At 39.6% G+C, this 19745-nt stretch overlaps 1 protein-coding gene across 1 annotated transcript in view; it reads right to left on the reverse strand.

Annotated features, from left to right (window-relative positions):
- GRIN3A (glutamate ionotropic receptor NMDA type subunit 3A) overlaps positions 1 to 19012 on the reverse strand; it is a gene marked incomplete at both ends in the record, with an annotated part of 150100 nt that extends 131088 nt beyond the window's left edge. The window contains one exon of the mRNA XM_084236392.1: positions 18314 to 19012. Coding sequence (XP_084092518.1) covers positions 18314 to 19012 — 699 coding nt within the window. The remainder of the gene's footprint in view (positions 1 to 18313) is intronic.
- Between the last annotated feature and the right edge of the window lie 733 nt (positions 19013 to 19745).

Raw genomic sequence — 19745 nt, forward strand, 5'->3', positions numbered from 1 at the left:
TATCTGGCAAAATGCTTTAATAAAAAGCATTTAAGGACATAAAGAAAAATGTGACTTTCAAAGAGATAAATATAAGTATCATGGACTTCTCATGTCTGCTACATTAAATGCTCAGACAATAAAATGACATCTAACCAAATTTGGGAAAGAACTTGATGCCCTGTCAATCTATCTTTTATTTGTAAGAAAAATAACACAGATGATCTCGGATATATAAAGATCTAGAAAATATACCACTCATATAAGCCATATGAAAAAGATCCATGGAGATATTGTTATTAACTAACATTTATTTTCCCCTTCACGAAATGTATGCTAAGAAAATAATCTGTAAAAAGCACAGATAAATGAATGACAATTCCGGAGACCTTGTCAACTTAGATAATAAAGATAATAAAGACTGCCTGCATTTCTGTGTGGAAAAAAAGGAAAAGAAAATACTTTGTAAAGTGAACAAAGAGTCTATGAACAAAGATCTTTATCATAGAACATTTTATGAGAAAAATTGTGAAAACTTAAATGTCAACATTCTAGGAATATTCAATAACTTGAGATAATAAGCAGTTAATAAAATAATAGTGACATTGGATTTTCCATAACAAAGGAAAACACGAACAATGCCACATTAAATGAAAGAATCTGAAATGTTCCATGTTTAAAGAAAAATATTTATATAACAAATACTAGGAGAACTATCTCAACAAATAAAGTGTTTTTGGATAGTGGAATAAGGCATTTTTTCTAAATTTTCTGTCTTTCTGGTTTTACAAATAAAAAAATATGAACAAAATAGAGAAATATGATTTTTTTCACTCAAAGGGCTTGTTTTCTTTTTTCTTTTTATTAATTAACTAATTAAATTTTTCCCCTTACATTGTTTTAGTCCCCATAGTTCTGCCACTGTATCACCTGTGAACCATCACCATATTCCCTTGTGTTCATCCTTTCCTGTCTTGCCCCCACTCCTGCCCCCTCTTTTGCTGTTTGCCTCAGTTCGATGGTCAGCCTTCCAGTTTTGACTTTTTCTTGACCTTTTGTTTGATTTTAGAGAAGTGTGATTTGTCTGGAGTCTTGGATACTTATAAAATGAATGAGATAGCAGAAGTCAGCAAAGCAGAATACAAAACTGATGATACATTTATAAATTCTTTATTCATTCATTTCTTAAACAAATATGTGAAGGACTACTATGCAAAGCACTTTAATAGGCCCTAGGATTGTGATGGCAAGTAAAACAGAAAACACTCATGGAGATAAAAATGTATGCAAGAGGACAAGAATTGGAAAGGAGTGTATGTTGAAATAATGCAATTATTAATCTTTTGAATTCTAAATAAATTTTGAAATATTACCATTACATTGCTCTCAGATAAAAATTACTTTTTAAATAAAAATGCCAAGGAATACTAGTACAACAAAGTGAAGACCACCCAGCACTAGAGCTTTATTAGCTTTCCAGAATTATCCACAAGAATTCACCAGACTATTTATTAGCAACTTCTTTTACATAAAATTTAGAATCACTGAACCCAGAATAAAGGAAAGAAATCCCATGATGAGATGCACAGACAATTTTGTTTTGAAATGACATTTCTTACTGAGTGAGTTGACTTGCTCTGTCATCACTACCAGAACCTACTGAGTGACAACGTCGCTCATCCACTTGATATAAACTGTTCTACTTAACCAATAACTCAAACATTATGAGTACCTATCATCTCATTATCTCTATTTTATGAGATAGATTTCTAAGATTTATTTTGGGGTACATCTGGAATGGATTACTTTATCCTTTTAGTGCCTCACTCCCCTCCTCTGCCTAAAAACAAACACACCTGCTCTCTTGTTTTTAGATGAGGGAGCTGCCTGCCCTTTGCAGTATGTAATTATCCTGGTTCTTCCTAGCTGCACCTTAAAGCTGCTGTGCTTGTTGTGGTTACAGGTGTATGTCACCTTCTAGCTTTGCCAGTCCTTGAGACCTGGCAAATACTTGTCTATGACAAATGTATCGATATTCCTAGTTCAGAAGTGTCAGACTCTTAAGTGGGCCTGCAGATTCTTTTCTAAAAAAGGAGAATTAAATCACAATGGATTTGTATATCAAATCATCACACTGAATGCTTTCAATACTTTCAATTTTATCTGCCAATTATACTTTAAAAAAAACAAGTTAGAGTCTGGCTTGTTTTGCAAATTCAGAATATCTGGCAACATCCCCATGTGTAACAGCTGGTTGCAGTTGAGTGGTGGCTGGCTGCCTCCTTTGGAAAGGTCAGGCACTTTTCAGTTACCTCCAATTTTTACTACTCCCTGTTGTATTATTTGGGGCTCCTTTTCACATTTCCATTACCTTCCCGGCCCCTGTGAGGCATCTGAGTTTGACACCTCTCCCCCAGGTCACTGATTCTCAAACTTGACTGTGCACAGATGAATCACCTGGGGGAGGTTTTGGGTTTTGTTTTTAATGCAGATACCAGACCATAGCATATGATTTAGTGGGACTTAGTGAGGCTGAGAATCTACACGTGAAAGAGTACCTAATGTGAACTGTGCAGGGGCTTCCCAGTCACAGTTTGAAAATCACTCTGGGAGAGGCTCTGAGGGTAACTTGGCCCCTAATTATGATAGTAAGAAACACTGTGAAGGGGCTTCCCTGGTGGTGCAGCGGTTGAGCGCTGGCTTGTGAAGCTGCCTGCAGCCTCTGCAGCGCCGGTTCGTTCCCTGGCCACCGGGCGAGGGTCCCGCATATGTGCAGACCTCTCCTGCCGCCCGCTGCTCCCCTCAGCAGTGTATTTCGTCAGTCTGCCTGTTCTGTTCCCTGCTCTGGCTCTGGTGAATTCTCTCACCCTCCCGGACTTCTGACTGTGCCCAGTGCTTATATAAATAAATAAATCTTTAAAAAAAAAAAGAAAAAGAAACACTGTGAAGTTGTCAGGTGAGTTTCTATGCTCCAACCCCAGGGACTGTGATTTGATAAATATGGGAATCTATATTTTGAAAAGTTACCTGGATGTTGCTAACATAAAGGCAGCCATGACTCCGGGGGACTGAAGGCCTGGGAATTATTGATACATACAGGGCGTCCTCATTTTAAATTCTTCACAGGTTTTTGGAAACTATAGTTTTAAGCCAAACAGTATATAACAAAAGCAGATCCTTGAGTAATGTTTCATTCCTCTTCGGCTGGGATTTTGTTTTTCTCATCAACCTTCTAATGAAATGACATCATTTGAAGACCTGTTATATATTTAATGACAGAAAGGCAGTGAGTATGATGGAAATTATCTGAACGCCTCTCCCCCAGAAATTATACGAATGCCTCTCCCCAGATCTGAACGCCTGTCTGACTTCCTGATACTTTGTTTGATGAGAGATAGCAGGATGAAATATAATTTCAGATTTTTTCTCTTTTTTTTTCTAAGACCATTTCTGGTTAACTTTACTTTTCAGCAGCTCTGACTTCCTTAATTTTATATGTCAAGAATCTCGGGCTACACAATACAGTGAAGTTGACTCTGGGTGGAGGTGAGAGTTTGGAAAACCAGTGGCTCAAAGACATGAGAACAATGTCACTTTTCTGTCACTTGTGATCTGCAAGAAATTGAAAACTGATTTGAGGACAATGAAGGACATATGGAAAGTTTAATAGGGTAGCAGAAACCAGTTTCCTACTTCTTACAAAATCAATTTCTTCAAGGCCTCATTCTCACAGCTTTGTCATCTTATAATAAATTCTGGGTGGTCATGAACTTTATCCACCAGTGAATGAGGACTCTCTTTCATAGGTGGTGCAATCTCTTAAACTCACATCACCCCACCTTGACAGATGGAAGGTTTTCCACAGCAGTTACTTAGTTCTGTTATACCGGAAAAGAGGGAAATGGACCATTAATTCAGTTTAATCGATAGGCACTGAGTACCTATTATGAGCCACACACTGGGCTAGAAGCTTGGGGCTTAACCTAGTGGAGGAGAGAGACACATGCTAACAAATAATTATACCACTGTATGATAGATCTAGAAAAAAAGAATGTACAAAAAAGCAGGAAGTTTGCACAGGCAGGAAAGTGATTAACTGTGACAGAAAAGGGGTGGGCAGCGAATATGCCCACCCAGTAATGTTTGAGCAAAGATCTGAAGGTACATGAGGAGTTTCAGGCGTACACAAGGGGAAAGAGCATTCCCAGCAGCGAGCTTCCCCTGGCAGGGCTGGGGACCTCAGTGTGCATTTAGGCCCAGCTGAGCAGAGTGCAAAGGGTGAGTATCGAGAAGGGGTTGTGACAATGAAAGGTCTTGAACGCCACTGTAAGCTGCTTAGCATTCAGCCTATAGATTAGGGTTTAGCAGAGGGTAGGTGGTTCATGAGAGGATTTTAGGTTGTTCGGGGACTTGACATTAAATAACACTGAATCACATAGTGAGAAAATTAATCCCTTTTCAATTAGTGTTTAATCCTTCTGTTAATTCAAGGAGAAAGCCTCAATTTGGTGTCAGCATGTCTTCAACACTTTCTTAAGACCTGGAAACTTTCCTTTTAAAAAGGGCCCAGGCAAGCTAGAACTGCTTTGTTTTCACTGTGTACTTATTTTAATAATTAATTTCTATTTATGGCAAGGGTGCTGGTTTTTTCATTAAGGTCATGCTGGGAAGATTTTTGAAAATAAATTTAAGTGAAAGAGTAAATTAACTTTTAAAATGCGGAGCAGGGGATGATGCAGCGATACAATAAAAATGATGAAGGTTGTGCATCAAATGCCTCAAGTTTGGGAAACAAAGCTATCCCTTTTAGGGCCTAGTGGAAGGGGGTCCAGCAGTCCATTTAGTAAACTAGTCCTGTTTCTGACAGCAGCTTGGGAAATTCAGTAGAGCACAATCATGGAGGCAGAGAAGTCAGTTAAGAGGTCGTGAACTGGGCAGAGATGGGGTGGCCATGGTCAAGTCTGTTGGGTTCTCCTGGTCTTTCCCAGTGTTACTTTGTGCCAAGGGGATTCTACATGTTCTCTTGGCCCAGGCTGGGGCTGAATCCTGATGGAGATGTGACCTCTTAAGTGGCTGCTGCCTGACAAGTATTAAAGGCAAATTTGGAGTGAAGGTAGAATAAGACTTGGTTATTTTTCTAGTAGCCCAGCTTACTGTAGATTTTATTTAGAAAAAGATGCATTCTCAAAAAATTTAACAAATACATTCTCATTAATATAAGCAGGAAATCTTATCTTTAAATTTGATTTCCAGTGTCACTCATTCTAACCTGTGGCCCAGCTGTAGTGCTTCTATGCTGTTAGCTCCTCAAAATCCCTTGCTCTCCCCAGGTCTGAGATGGACACCTGACTGTAGGGGATGCAGGATAAACACTATTTTTTGTCCCTATTTGGGAAGTGTTGAAACACTGCTCTCCTCTCCTGCTTTTCTGGCTGTGGTTGGCCATTTAGGGGTTATAGTACAATACCCAGCTCAGTGCCGAATGGAACAAGGAAGGCGAAGGTCAGGTTAGCACAGAAGATATGAGCTGTCTGTCCTTAACAAGATCTAGGAATTTTTTCCTAAAGAAAACAATGTTTCAATAAAAACGCTCCTCATCGGGCCTCCCCTATGGCACAGTGGGTTGAGCACAGAGCTGTGAATCTGTCTGCTGTCTTTGCAGCACCGGTTTGATTCCCAGCCGGCCAGGGAGATTCCCACATGGCACGGCAGACCTCTCCTGCCATACCCGCTGCTCCCCTCAGCAGTGTATTTTCGTCTGTCTGCCTGTTTTGCTCCCCACTCTGTCTCTGGTGAATCCTCTCACCCTCCTGCGCCTCTGGCCTGTACCCCAGCTCTTGTATAAAAATAAATAAATCTTTTAAAAAAATGCTCCTCATCTTTTTTTTTTTATAAAGATTTATTTATTTATACAAGCACTGGGTACAGTCAGAAGCGTGGGAGGGTGAGAGAATTCACCAGAGCTAGAGCGGGGAACAGAACAGGCGGACTGATGAAATACACTGTGGGGAGCAGCGGGTGCGGCAGGAGAGGTCTGCGCACCATGTGGGACCCTTGCCAGTGGCTGGGGATGGAACCAGCGCTGCAGAGGCTGCAGGCAGCTTTGCAACCCAGTGCTCAACTGCTGCACCACTGGGGAGACCCAACTCCTCATCTTTTTTATTTGAGTTTATGAAGTATTTTTATGTATATCAACTCACCAAAACCTGTATCAATAATTTAAAATAGCACAGTAGGTACTCAATAAATATTTGTTTAATGAATGACTATAATTTAACATGGAGAAAACTGAAACTCAAGGAGGTTTTGCAAGAATATACAGAATATTCTGGAGCTAGAACTTGAAACCAGAGCTTCTGTTTCTCCCTCTCAATCCATATCTGTCTGCTTGGTCTCAAACTGAAAATACATGATACAGATACCACTTGGTGTCTATAGAACTATTAATGCCATATTTCTGCTATATTATGGGCCAAATAGGCTTTTGTGGCCTGGCCTGAGGTCTTAACAGTCACAGATCACATTGTTTCAATGGAAAAATCAATTCTGAGTAGGAGCTTAGTTCATCAGCAAATCATGATTACTTAGCTCTATACTGTATTTCTGTATAGATATATGACAGAGATTAAAACAAAGATTTACTATTATCAATTTAAAAATCACACACACACACACATTTCAATTCTTAGAGTTCTTAGGCTTTCTGGGCAGCTGTATCTTAGCAGAATGTTACAAACCACGAAGTTATTTGCACATTTGTGGAAGGTCTTCAAAATCAGGTTCTGTAAGTTTGCTAATGATTATTGACCGCTGTTTCTCTAGCTTCAGGGCAACATGGAAGAATAGGGAGGATGGAGAATGGATGCTTCTTTAATTTTACTCACAAAACCTGGAGAATTTGATATTGTCTCTTAAGCATGGTGTATCATGCTTAAATTTTCAAATTCTTCTTATATTGAAGCACTGCTATTTTTTAATATGTATGTTTTATCCTTCAGGAGTATTGGAGCAAAGAACAAGAACCATAATACTGCCAGAGTAAAACAACATGATGCTAAGGTGATATGTTTGCTGAATGAATAAATGAAAGGATGAATACTTTAAGAAGAGTTACAGAGCAGCAGAGTGCAAAATGGTTGGGAGGAAAAAAACTAGAGCTGCAGTGGCCATTCAATAGTATTGGTGGGGAAAGTTAATCCATTGTGAAAAAAAGAAGGAAAGATGGAGATACGAGAAACACGAGGGAGACAACACAATCTAATGAAGATAGGGAGAAGCTGAAGATGCGTTGAGAAATCTTGTTCTAAGTTAGAGGGGATGCCATTTTTGCCACATGCAAAGAGACATATTCAGGAGTCGAAACCCTGGGAAATGCCTATAGTAAAATGTACTAAGTCTGGTTATTGCTTCGCTATTTACACCTCAGTCTCTGAAATTGTGCCCACTAACAAACAGTGTTATGGAGAGGACTAAGGGGAGTCCATTTATTAATTTATTCAACAAATATTCATTGCAATGCAATGCTCAACAAATATTCATTCCCACCTCAGGGATTTCATACTTTTGATTTCGTTCTTTGTAAATGTTGTTCCCTCTGAAATTTGCACAGTTCATTCCTTACTTCATTCTCTGCTCAAATGTCACCTCTTCTGACAGGCATCATTGACCAGTCATTCTCTAAGTCATTACCCTGCTTTTAACTTTCTCTAGTGAGAAAATACATTTGCCTCTTCTTAAAAAAACCACATTACGTATTTTTTGCATGTCTTATTGTCTCCCCTCATAGAATGTAAGTTCTTTAAGAACAAAGAACTTTGCTATTTACTGCTGTATTTAAAGATTACATTAAGCACTTAACTCAAAAATCCAGCCTTTGCTGATTGGATGAAGTGAGGACAGAAACCTTGGAGTGGAGAGTGAGACAATGTATATGAGTTGATTCAATGAGATGTCTGGAGACTGAACTAAGAGATGTAAAGCGCATAGATGACTTGGTTAGAGTTGTAAAGTCATAAAGAGGTCATACTACATCTTGTCATGGTAAATCAAAACCACATTCACATAAAAGCTAAGGTAGTACAAAAGAAGACACTGATGTACAGAAAGAAGGTTGAAACAGATGGGAAGTGAGAGTTAAGAGATGAGCTACTTGATTTTAGGGGAAAGGAAAAAGAGTAGTTGCCCATAGTTTGCAGTGGTGGAGCTTATCACACCAACTGTGCCCATGCACATATGCCTCCTGTTCTTTACCTGTAATTTTTTAGCACAAATTCCTTGTTTTTGAGCTTCATGGAGTGAGTTTCTACTCCTTACAACTGCATGCCCTCTGACAGCAATAGAACTGACCAACAGAACTTTCTATGAAGAAGGAAAATATATATCTGAGCTGTCAAATACAGTAGTCACTTCCCACACGTGGCCACTGAGCCCCTGAAATGGGGCTTGAGTGCTGAGAAACTGACGTTGGAACTTTACATCATTTAAATTAATTTTTGGGGTTCTTTCTGTTTTTGGTTCTTTCTTACTCCAGGAGTCAAAGGCAAGAAACACAATCAGCAAAAGAAAATGAAAGAGCATAAAAAGAAAACCACAATGGTGTCCTAAAATACAAGAAGAAGGTGTTCTACAGAACCAAAATCTATAAGAATATTAAGGAGGATAATCTATAAGAATATTAAGTTTGGTAAAGTCCCATTAGGAGCAGTGTTAATTTTTCTTATTACTTTAATGGGAACAACCTGGATTCAGACAATGGGGTTAAACAAATGATGAAACAATCCATTCAAAGGCAAATTATCCAGCTATTAAAAACAATGGGAAATGTTAATGATATGGGAAGATATTTCTAATATATGGGTAAGTTAAAAAATTATAGGATGACACAAATTTTATAACATATATATATGCCTAGATCTCTGGGCTGTGGATTTAAGGGTGATTTTTTATTTTATTCTATGATATTTTATTAACTTTCAGAACTACCCACGATAAAATGGCTGTATCTTTTCACGTTGCATTATGAGCTAAAAGGATAGTAAATACAGCTACTATTTACTACTAATTTCTAATAATATATTACATTAGTAATTTCTAATAATACATTACATTAGTAATCTACATAGGAAGTCATTCACATTTTCTTTTCAACCCTTCTAGACATAGACTTTGATATCTTTCTTTATGGGTTTATAACTGCAATTATAGGTTGGTGGCAGAACTGCAGAGATTGCTAAGTCTTCTAAGACAAACATACATTTCCCACAGCCAAAAACAAAAAACAAACAAACAAAAAAAAAAAACCCAAAACCACCACCCAGGAAATGGACTAAAAGTTGCTTGTAGTCTTGTGGATGGTTTCCTAGGATGCTGTAGCTGAAAGTTATATTTTAGACACCACTAGATGGCTCTGCGTGCCTGCAACCAGGTGAAGGCACATGGGATGAATTCAAGTATGGATTTGTCATTCATTTTCAGGTGTACACTCAACATTTCCTTCCATGTGTAACACAATGTTTGATGTAACTCAAATTAATTCCTCCTATAGCATCAACACAATAACTGCTCTCTATATGTACCTGTTAAATTCACAATAGATAAAAGTAAATTCCCTGTTTAATGGAATCCCTGTTTAAGTATCTCCGATTGGAAATGAATACAGAGAATTTCACAACTCAGCCAGATTGTGATTCTGTCAGATAAAAGCATGCTAAACATTTTTTATTTATGGAAATAAACATTTTAAATCTTTAATCTGCAAATTATTGACTGGATATGAGTTGAGACCTTCCACACAAACCACCAAAGATTGTGTGCAGGAGAACAGTGAGAGAGTTCAGCTAATGGTCACTCTAACTGAAGGGAAGTGGCAACTCCTAAGTCATTCCCAAGAATACTACTGAAGGATTCAGATCAAGTTATTATTTGGAACTATCCAGACTCAACCACTGGCAGAGGATGAAAATATAAAAGTAGACAAATACAAAATCCCATCTTGTAATATTGAAATGCCATCAATTCCAAATGCCCAGATTTCAGAAATTAAGTTAACTTGGAGGTTTCAGGAAATTAAAATTTTTCTTTTTGTCTCTTCTTTTATGCCAATGCCCAGTTGGAGTGACAATAGTTTTCTTTAATTCTACCCAACTGTTCCTGAAAATTTTAAAGCATTAGCCTGGAGAAAACAAAATACATCAAAATGTTACTCAAGGTCATCTGTGGACACCCATGGGGTAGTACTGCATATGCATCATTTTTATATTCAGAAAAGCAATATGCATTTTTAATATCCCTCAGAGTTGTGTGCATCAAACAATTCTGATATAGTCAGCATTCAATAAAACATGGAGTTTGCCTTATGGGTATCTTTTTCCTACAAGCCTTAGTATATCACAGTGCTGTTGTCCCTTAAGCTTTGAGCCATAAGTCAGTTACATTAGTAACTAAAAAACCTATAGGAAAAAGGGGGCCATTTCTGAACCTTCCATCCATACCAAGTTAGATCCTATCCTTTCTAACAACCCCCTTCCTTCCAAGAACCCTAAAATATCATTTGGGTGATGGTAACAAGTTGGGGGGGGGTCACTGCATCTTAAAAGACCCAAGCTTTATCTCTCTTGAATTTTTTCAGTTGTTCAGCTGCAAAATGTGTTAAGCTGAACCAAAATCTGCCTCTTCAGGCTGGGTCAGGTCAACTTCTCTTTTTATCTCCTCCATGTATAAGTCTATACAAGTGTTATAATAATTAGTTCCTTATTGCCACCATAATAAATTGCAATCAACAGTGTTTTAAAACACAAACATATTCTCATTATTTGTAACTGGAAGTCAAAAATCTGAAATCAATTTCACTGGACTGAAGTCAAGGTGTTAGTAGGTCCTTCCAGAGCCTCTAAGGAAAGAAATCATTTTTTCTTCTTTTTTTTTAGCTTGTAGTCTTCCATCTACAAAGAACATCACCCCAGTCTCTGCTTCCATCATCCCATAGTCACAGTACCTTCTCCCCTAAATTTCTGCGTCATTCTTATAAGGAGCATTGGATCCACCTGAATAATCCAGGATAACTTCCCTGTCTCATGCTGCTTAATGGACTCACAGCTGCAAAGTCCCCTTTACCATAGAAGGTAAAGTAATAACTGGTTCTGGGGATCTAGACAGGGGGAGTTTTGGGGCGCATTCTCCAGCCTAAATGTGCCAACTCGGTAGGCCCACCCCCACAATTTTTTGCCACTTCCTTCTTTCATTTGCCCAGATGGAAGGTGGTAAATACCAAGAATGAGAACTGGGAAATGCTACCTAAACCTGAATCCCAACCCAGATGTTCCAATCCAATCTTTTCCTAATGAGCCAGGCATATGGGAACTGCACATAATGTATTGGAGAATCAAGTGTGAATGTCATTTACATTCTACTGTTCCTTATGTTTGGATCCTGGTAGTAGATAAGGTAAGACTTGTGAATTTCTCACTGATACTAACAGAAATAGAACATTGTTCTCTGTCAGAACTGCTCCAAAGATCCAGTCATTCTGAACCCACACAATGGAGCAACTAGTTGAAACTGGACCACAAAGTTCACATCACCACTAACCAACTTTACACACCTAACCTGAGTGCACTTCAGTGAACTGGAACTCTAAGTGGGGTTCCAAAACAGGAGGTCACTTCCTAAGCCTGAATATAATACACATATTAAATATGCACATAGCAGTACTCTGGATAGCAGGCTAAAGTATTTGAGTTCTAATCCTATTATTTTTTATTAATCTTGCCATGTCAACACTTTGTACCATCATTTTCATAATAAGAAAGCAGGTTCAGGTCCCGCGCTTAGAACTTTGTGTTCATGATGTCATTCTCACCATAACTTTATGGTATAATCATACGGATCAAGAAATTGAGGTATGGAGTCATTAGAGCTGTTTCTCAAGGTAAGATGTTTAGAAAGTTGTAGTGTTAAGATTCAAACATAGGTCTGTGCTTCTCAAAAACTTATTCTCTTAACATCTATCTTTCCCTTCACAGTTATTATTGTCTCATTTGCAAAATAAAGATAATACTATTTGCCCCACTTTCCTCACGAAGTAATTGTGAAGATGAAATTAAGAATAGATGTGAAAGGGCCTTGATCAATTTGAACATACTCTCCAATTTATTTTTTCCTGAAATCTTTATTTTCATTTTGAATTATTAAAAGAACTGGTAAAGAAAATGTGAAGGTAATATTTTTCTTCACTTACTACTTTTAATTATCTAGGTAACACATTTATTTTTAGAAAAATAGAAGAATGGATAGGGGAAAATGTGTAGTTCAACTATCTAACTATAATTACTCTTAACAATTTTATAAATAAAATTCTAGACTTTATATTTTATAGATCATTTATATACATTTTATAATTTTTTTCTTTCTGTGTCAGCAATCATTTTCATTTTAAATGGATGTATACTATTCCATTGTAAATGTAAAGAGATATAATTCATTTAATTAATTAAATTCCTGTTATTGGGCTTTTAGTATGAAATAGGCTTTAACAATCAAACATAGAAGTAGACAGCTCTCTTTCATCCTTTTATTTTCTGTAATTCAAAAACAGTGGTGAATCCAATCTATCCTTGGAGTATAGACTAGCACATTAAATTCAGAACAGCTACTAGTCTGTTTTCTTCTTAGTGACTTTTCAGTTCCTACAATACATACATCTTTCTAAAACTCTACATGTTGTCTACACATTGTTACCTACCTCACAGGTCAATTAGGGTTATATGAGCTCATCTGCTAGAAGCCTTGAAAAATCATAAATGTTTCAAAAATATATGATTGAATTTCCCCCCAAACTTATGTCTCAAATGAATACCAATGAATCATGATTCAGTCTAAATAAAAAGAAGTCCACCCACTTAATTCTTTATCACTTGAACCCAGGAAGGCTAATCCCTGGCCACCCCTGGCCTTTCAGAAGGCTAATCCCTGGCCACCCCTGGCCTTTCAGTGGCAAGGTTTATGCCAGCTGCTAAAATACCAATCCAGGGCAATATGATCACCTGCTCTCTTACTACAGATCAAACAATCTCCCCTGAAAGTGCCTGAATCTTACATATTCAGAGGGGGAATCTTACATATTGAGGTATTAGCCTAGGAGCAGGAGGGAGAGATCACACAACTGGTTTACTCCTGGCTCACTTTTCCCCCTTGGATTTTTTTCTCCCACCATCCCTAAGAGGAAAGATCTGAGAAAGAGAAATGTGTGGCTTGAAGATTTCTATTTATTTGTTTTTCTTGCATTTACTCAGCAGAGGCAGATATTGAGATGTTTTTTCTTCCTTTTTGCCTAGTTTTATAAGTCTAGCCTCACATTTCTGGTGCTGAGAGCTCCTCCACTCTTCTGTGTTATGAGCTGTATTATAGGTAGAGTGGGCAGAAGACAATGAGATTCTCATCTCTACATTTAGTGGTGCGACTGAAGTACCTTGCTATAAAGCCCACTGTCTTCTAGGGTAAAGGTACTCCAAGTAGCTGGTTTTTCTAAATGCTTGTTAGCTGTGCATGATGAGATAAGGAGCTCCTGCAACTATAAACCAGCATGCTGCTTTCTTCATCAGGAAAGACTTGCTGTGACTATAATGTCAATGAGCTAAACATTATGCTTCGTGGTATAGTGAATGGAGTGGGGGTGGTGGGATAAGACTGTGTGGCCATAGTCTCAGAAGTGATTTACTCTAAGTTTGATTATAGGAGAAACTTATGATCAACATGAGAGGCCAACATTTCTGAAAAACTTTCTTACTGAACTTTCTATGGTGACACCAAAGACTCTACTATAAACAGTGTTAGATATGCCACAGGTTAAAAGTTGCCTTTGATACAGAAACAGTACCTATGGCATGTCTTCTACTCCCAGGTAAGTAACCTACTTGGGAACTAGTTGTTTTTGTTTTCTTTTGGGCTAAACCCAGTTGCTTTTTTTTAAGAGAAGGGAAATAAGGAAGTAGAAGGCAAGGTAAAGATGAAGAAATGTTGTATTGAATCAATCCCAGTTGGGTTAATAACTATTAATGGAGAATTAGGATTGCATGATTCTTACCAGATCATCACTGATATCTCTTTACTAGTTATTTTGCTAACACTACAAGTTTTTTCAAAGAACTTTACTTTCTTATTTGATTCACAAAACAGCTGTCAGATTGGTAAGCTACCTTCTTTGGTCTGATAAACATAGATGCTCTGAGATAGAGGCACTTGGCCAAGATTAAATAATCAGTAAGAGAGAGAAGTGGACTGAGAGTCTTTGACTACTATTTAAAATACTTTGCATTATAGCATGCTCTTTTAACCAACATGGCTGGAAACTGACTGAAGGTTTTCACGAAAGAAAATCCAATGACACAAAATCCATGGTGCCTTCTGCAACATGAGAAGACAAAACATTAAGGAATTATACTTTGAAATTGGTTTTCAGATAACTCAGATACTTAGTTCAGCCAATTCAATTATAAGTTAACTCGAAGATATAATAGTTGAAGAAGATCAAAGATCAAATATTCTCTATGGTTATACTGTGGCAGGCGCAAAGAAGTGTGGGTGACAAACACTAATTGCCCAATGAATAATGTCTGCTAGTCTCTTCTGCTCTACCTATTTGTTAACATTGTTAAAATTTCCCAAATCCAAACCACGAATCTCCAAATTAGTCCCAGATCTCTGTTCTTCCAGAGAAACCTGTGAACTATCACTGCTAAGGAAAGTTTTGCATCGCTTGACATTTAACTTGAAATCATTTATCTTCAAGTCAACCACAATTAGGTGCTACTATCAGCCATTCATCATGAATTGTGGAAGAAAACATTTCCCACAGAAGACAGACGGTGCTTTGCATAGATCAAGTCAAGGAAAACCAACTCAGGTGAAAGCAGATGTTTAAAAAATAAATGCTCTTAACTTATCTCCTGATGAGTCACCTCAATTAAGTTATATATGGTGTCATTGTTTGTTCCCTGACCCACACAAAAGTTGTGCTAGCCAAATTCCGATTAATGAGCTACAGCACTTAGCCCTATCTTATCAAAGAATGTGGACCTTCTAAAACACTTATATTTCCATGGGAACAAATATATATTAGTTAGTTAGCATATATGGCTCACACGATAGGCAAATTGTGGTTGGCACATTCAACAAGTGCAGTCACTTTTTAATAGCCTGGGTTTGGATCTAAGTCAGAAGATTATTCCATCAACTCTGTTTCCTGGAACCAATATGGAATCATGAAATAAACAGTTTAGAAAGAAATGTGCATCTGTCACTACTTCAGCAGGTAAATTTAAGGAGTTGACGGGAAACTATACAAAACCACTGGGAGATAAAGTAGTACAGGACAGGGGAAGAATAATAACTGCAGGAACTTAACGTAACTTAAAAAATAAATGTAACAGGGCCCATAGACATCATCTTCATTCAAAGGTCATAGGAAAAGAATTTAGAACTAAGAAGTGACCATTTTAATAAAATGAGGTAACTTCAAGCGAAGGTTTGAATGTGGTAATAAAGTCTGATTTTACTTTTGATGGAAATGTGATTTGACTCTATCTTAAGTACAAAGTTATACTGTTTATTATACAGAGAAAATACACATGATTTCCAAAAGTGGGTAAGTTAAGTATCTTCCTTTTAATGGATTTTCCTGTTCGAAAGAAGTTGGTTCTTTCCAAATTGATGCTCGCATGTATTTATGTTTGAATAAAGAGGGTACTGAAATAAAATTATTGTGCCTTTCTCAGGGGGTTTGATCATTTCAGGGGGTTGATCATTCAGGAATTATGGCAAGATGCTATCAAAACTGTTATGAATTAATTAAAGCCTTCATATGAAAGAAGTTAGTGACCCAAGAAAGTGAGAGAAAACATTATGTTGCTCCTGCTCTAAAAGTAATTTTGATTTGTCTGAATAAGAGACACACTTTGATTTCACTTGACTATGTGGACAAGTTCACTTTCTTCTTGAATCCTTTATTTAGACATTGGCACAATCAACAAATTAGATCACAGGGCAGTAGATACCAGTGAGGACAATGGCTAAATTAAATCAATTTTCTTTAATGTATAAAATGACTTTGACATGCTTTTATATTTAGGAAGTAAAAACATAAAAAAAAAAATCCCATGAGTATATTAGAGAATGGTTCTCTTTTCAAATAAAGGGAAATATCAGTTATTTTTGATGAAAGCAGACTGTGGTCATATCCTAAAATTATATATTACAATGACTTGGCTTTTAACTTAATATAGAATATTAGAAGATGACATTTAAGTGATACACTAAAAGTAAGGTAAGTTAGAAATGCTTGAATTTAATATATAAAGAGACATGAAAGAAAATGTCCTCAGTTGGACAACTAGATCTGAGTTAATAAAATCATTGCTCCCTTTCAAGATGTGTGTCATGAAAGGAAAGTAAACAAGTGATTCAAATGCATTTCTGAATTGAATTACAGAAGTTAACATTCTTGGCAGAGTATTTATTTTATTGTCAGCTTGCAAGGGTTGTCCTTGAGGACTTGGCCCCCATCCCCAGCAGTCCTCTTAAAGCTTTGAAGTCTAGATGCTGCTTCATGGTTTCTTTGGTCTCTTTGTTGCATTGCTCTGTGTAATGCACAATTTCCCTTCCAACTAAGAAACACTAATTTTGGGGAAAATTCTTTCTATTTAAGATTCTTGACAACCATCTACATATAAGTGGAAAGGAATCTGGAGACTGAATACTATTGGCAACTTATGAAGTATTAGGTAATAAAGACGCAATGATGAGAAGCAAGTGATGCTGACTCTTGCACTTTGTTGGCTATGATTCTGCATACATATTAATAATGATGCACCCTATGGAAGCAATTTCATGTTTATAACACTTTGGCCACTGGCAGCATCGTGCACCTGTGTTTTCTGTGTCTTCCCATCTGCTGCCTCCAGTCATTCGGATTCAGGTGAGGGAAATATTTTATATAAAAGTTAATTAGCCTGCACTCTGTAGATCAAATCTCAACAGATCAGCATTAAATAGAAATCATTTGGGCAACGGCTGAAAGGAACTTGTGCCTGCCTTTCCCAAGATAAAGAATGTAAGGTTCAGTTTTCTAGAGGAAGTTATCTTTAGTGCTCCCTTGGTTTTTTGTGCATAGATTCTATCTAAGTTTTCACTTGCATATGCCTTATTCATTATAGTTTTTTACCCCTATATATATATATATATATATATATATATAAAATAGAAGAGAGGATTTTTTTTTTTTACAGCAGAGGACAGAGTGAAAATTAGAAGGAGTTAGAAATTCTTCAGTGTCTGGGCACTTTTACTAGTACATGGTGAACTTTGATCAAGTTCTAGAACTTTCTTTAGTTTCTCATCTTTAAAATGGGTCCAACGCCAGTGACCTTTTTCATAAATACTTTATGCAAGGCTTAATGAAGCTTACTATTTTTATCAAAAATGCACAAAACGCAGGATACTCCTAGTACTAGGAGTTCTGCCCTCTCCTTAATATTTATCCCATCATTATTGACAACTGCTTAGTGCACAAATAGCTTCTTTCATTGAAAAGACATTTAATATTTTTAATCCATAGTAAAATAAATCACTAGATTCTTCTCCCTTTAGTAATAAACTGGAACATAAATAGGGTGAAAACAGCAACAGCAAACAGCCAGCCTCTGGGTCCACCTCACATAAAAAGAAGGGGCAAAGAAACAATCCCAAACAAGTCTCCCCACCCACCCATTTTTGACGCTAGCAGTTATTTCTAAGGCTCTCCATACCCAAGACTAATTAACCACTCTTCTTTAACCAATTGCTTCTGTGCTAGTAGCAGCGAGCCTATTTACTCAAAGGAATTCAGAGGGATGTGATTTCTTACACAATCGCCTTTGGCAACCTTTTTCAAGAAGTCAAAGACGGCAGATGCTGCTCCTTCTGCCACATGCTTTCAGAGTACCTCCAGGGACTGAACCACTGGAAGAATCAGGATCCTCCATCTCCATCACACGTGAGTCTTCAGAATCTCGATTGCTCTCCACTACCCTGAACTTGCGACTTTTACTTCCGCCGAACATCCACTAAGTTTCTCCCAACTGGTCAAACATGAAGTTTTTTTTTCACTTATATGCCTCACTTCTTCTGTCTGCAACCTCTAGCCCTCGTTTCATTTCCATTAGCACTTGAAATGTTTTGTTTTACTTCCACTGAGATCCTTCTACTACCTACAGTTGTGATCCGACCCTCAAAACTATCACGGCTGCAAGTCCCTGTGGTCACGACCCCCAGCGCCCATCTCCACGCGCCAGACTCCTCTCACCTGACTCTCCCGCGGAAACTCGTAGCGCACGATGCTGATCACTGGAATGTGCAGGACCGAGCTGACCAAGTCGAGCTCCATCATCTCGCCTTGACTCTGAGGAAAGGCGAGCAGCGCCGATACCCCTTGCACCACCACAGTGTGACACACGCTCTGCAGAAAGGAGAAAGGGTCACTGCTCCACGGCGAGCTAGGGGAGGAGAAGGGCAGCAGTGGCAGATCGCCCAGGCCCGCCTCGATGGCCATCACTACTTCCAAAGACAGATTGTAGGGCAGCAGTCCTCCGACGCGGTTCAAGTTGTCCACGGCAAAAAGGAGAGCGTCCCGTGGCCACAGGGTCTCGGTTCCTGAGCCCTCCCCGGGCTTCCGGGCGCCGGGGGGCCCCCGGCCATGCAGGGTGCTCCCCAGCCAGCGTGCGCCGGGAGAAGGCGCCGGGGGCCGCCAAGTCCCCGGCTCCGGCTCATCCCGCTGGGTCCCTGCCGGGTTGCCGTCTGGAACTCGGCTGGTCGAGCTGGGGGCCGTGGTCCAGGGCTGCAAGTGCACCGCGCCCACCCTCACCGCGTGCCCGATGCGCTTGAGGATCTGGCAGGGCTGCGGGTGCGAGGAGGAGCCAGGCACCCCGGCCAGCACCAGTGCGCAGGGCGGCGGCAGCAGCAGACAGACCCTGCTCAGCAGCCACCACAAACTCAGTCTCCTCATTACTGAGACCCGCAGGGAGAAAGCGCGCCCCCTCCTGCGCCCAGCTTGCCCCGCTGCAGCCGCCGCCTAAGGTCTCCGCCCCCAGGTCCCGCGCGCAGCTCACTCGACGCGGCGTAGCGGTCCCAGAAGCCGGAGCGGTCTCCGCGCCATCCAAGTTGGAGCCTAGCAAGCCCTCGGCAATCTCAGAGCCCGCTCCCAGATTCCTCTGCCGGGCATTCTCTGCCCGCCCGCTCCCTGCGCCGAGCCGGGCAGGCGGGCAGGCCAGCACCTGTCACCCGCGGCTAGGGTGCCCGCTCCCTGCCCGCCCCATCTGCAGGGCGGCTCCGGCACTGCGTCCGGTCCCGCCGGGAGGCTGGGCTGAGAAACAGCCTGAGTTTCGAGGGGCAACGGTGAGAGAAGAGGCAACGCGCTCACTTGGATTCTTTTCTCTTCCTTTTCCGCCCAGGCGAGACCTACTTATTTCCTGGGGGTCGTGCAGGAAAAGCTGATCACACCCGTGGTGCGGGAAAGAAGCAGCTCAATGCGCCCTGCTCCCCCGTCGGCCACGCTCTTGCGGGCTCCCCCAGCGCCGGCTTCATTTTGCTTCTTCCCTGGCTACTTCCTCTCTTCCTTTCTTTCCGTCCTCTTTCCGCCCAGTCGCCGCCGCCGCTTGCTTCCTCTAAGAAGCGACGCGACTGGCCAGCAAAGGGTGGTGGTTCGGCTCGGAGCGCAAAGTTCTCTCCGCCTCAGCCGG

Source organism: Talpa europaea (assembly GCF_964194135.1).
Source record: "Talpa europaea genome assembly, chromosome: 7".
NCBI classification, from domain to species: domain Eukaryota; kingdom Metazoa; phylum Chordata; class Mammalia; order Eulipotyphla; family Talpidae; genus Talpa; species Talpa europaea.